The sequence below is a fragment of the Gastrolobium bilobum genome, unplaced genomic scaffold (assembly GCF_033153095.1).
Source record: "Gastrolobium bilobum isolate Gb01-03AN ecotype WA unplaced genomic scaffold, APGP_CSIRO_Gbil_v1 utg1055, whole genome shotgun sequence".
In the NCBI taxonomy this organism is placed as follows: Eukaryota; Viridiplantae; Streptophyta; class Magnoliopsida; order Fabales; family Fabaceae; genus Gastrolobium; species Gastrolobium bilobum.
The window spans coordinates 222,660-224,698 of NW_026896488.1; the positions used below are offsets into that span (position 1 = coordinate 222,660).

At 34.3% G+C, this 2,039-nt stretch overlaps 1 protein-coding gene across 1 annotated transcript; it reads left to right on the forward strand.

The window, feature by feature from the left end:
* Positions 1–338: 338 nt before the first annotated feature.
* On the forward strand, positions 339–1,624 carry LOC133299971 (extracellular ribonuclease LE-like). The gene is made up of 4 exons (XM_061499458.1): positions 339–443; positions 538–693; positions 1,096–1,294; positions 1,392–1,624. The coding sequence occupies exons 1-4, from the start codon at positions 339–341 to the stop codon at positions 1,622–1,624; spliced, it is 693 nt and encodes a 230-aa protein (XP_061355442.1).
* Positions 1,625–2,039: the final 415 nt, after the last annotated feature.

Below are 2,039 nucleotides of genomic sequence, written 5' to 3' on the forward strand. Positions count from 1 at the left end.
AAAAAAGTGCTTCCTCTTGGCTTTGGCCATGACTCCAAACACCAAAGAGCTATAAACAAACTAAGTTTTGCATACGCTAACATAATATGAAAGCACTTAAAAAAAGGTGCCGACATGACACAATTATTATTGTAAAATAGTAACGCATGTAAACCATTTCATACGCTAACATAGAGGGATGAGCATATCCTGCCCAGATACTATACCTTATTATTTTGTTACCTTCCATTTCTGCCTATAAATTCATCAATTTACCAATACCATTCCATAACTGTGGCATCCACTCAAAACCATAAAAATCACTACTCTTATCTCTCCAACTCATTTGAGAAGCAAAGATGGAATCCAAGGGATCCATTTTGATTAAGCTTATGCTGCTGCTACAGTATTTGTCAGTTCTCTGTGTTTCACAGAATTTTGATTTCTTCTTCTTTGTTCAGCAGGTAATATAAGATTTCATTGAAAGGTCATGCTTTGAGTTATAAAGAATCTCCTTAAAAAAAGAAAAAATCAATTTTTGGGATTTTGCATTTGCAGTGGCCAGGATCAGCCTGTAACACACAGCAAGGTTGTTGCTACCCAACAACTGGGAAGCCTCCTGCAGATTTTGCCATTAGTGGTCTTTTCCCTAGTAACAATGATGGCTCATACCCTTATAACTGTGATACCAACAACCCTTTTCAGCAATCTCAGGTATTTCATTTACGAAACAGATAATTGCACAAGCTGCATATCATAAATAATACATACACGACAAGAAGTAATTTTTTCTATATTTTCTTCTCCTAATTATTCCATTTGAACCAAAAGGACTAAGCTTGTATCCAATTTACAAGTCATAAAATATGTTTTCCTTTTTGTTCCCTAACAAGACAAACGTTTTCTGATATGCAACTTTAAGTTGTGGCGACCTTTTATTCTTTCTACGTGTCCTTATGCAAACTTTTCATGCCATAGTTGCTAAGCAGGGAAAAGATTAAATAAAATAATAAATAATTCTTTTAAACCTCAAATCAGAATCTCAATAGCCAAATAGAATATATTTTAATCCTAAAAAGTATTCTGTTACTATGATGATTAAATATATGATGACAGATATCTGATCTCCGTAGCAATTTGCAAAGCAATTGGCCCTCACTATTATGTCCAAGCAGCGATGGGTCCTACACCTGGAGCGCTGCATGGGACATATTTGGCACTTGCTCAGAGTCAGTCCTCAACCAACATGACTATTTTGCAGCAGCTCTCAACCTGAAAGAGCAGACCAACTTACTCCGAGCTCTTGCAACTGGAGGTACATATTCAAAACTGGTTTAATTTAATACATACTTTTGTTATATGATAGCAATATGCTTTTAGCAAATAGCTGACAAACATGCATTTTGTGAAAGTGATTTTATCAAATGGGGGTTCCTACGCCTTGGACGTCACGAAAGAGGTTATAAAGAATTCTGTTGGGTATACTCCATTCATTGAGTGCAATGTGGATTCATCTGGTAATAGCCAGCTATACCAAATTTACTTGTGTGTGGACATCTCTGGATCATACTTGGTGGATTGCCCTGTGGTCCCCAAAAACGTCGTCGAATGTGGATCAACTTTTCTGTACCCATCTTTTTATTAATTTCTAGGAATGACTACTACAAGTCTCTTAAGATAAGTTCATTTAACATGTTGTTGTTCTTTTTAATTTCTAGGAATGATCACTTCGTCTGTTTCCCGCATAGCAGGCTTAGCAGCCAACTTTGATAGATAAATAAACAAAGGGAAAACTAGTTGTCCAGATATATAAGCTTATCTTCTTTTATCGTTGTAACTGTATATACTACGAGGAGTACATGAGTACCTAGTTATAATATAATTTTTTTTTCTTTATTCAGAAATTTTTTTGAACTTGTTGATGGAGAGAAAAAAATAAATTATATTATAACTATATACTCTCTTGAAATATATAATTATAAAAAATAAAAGTATACAAATTTACATCCTTTAAAAACACATATACTAAACCTATAAACAAAACGCTAACAGTAATGCTA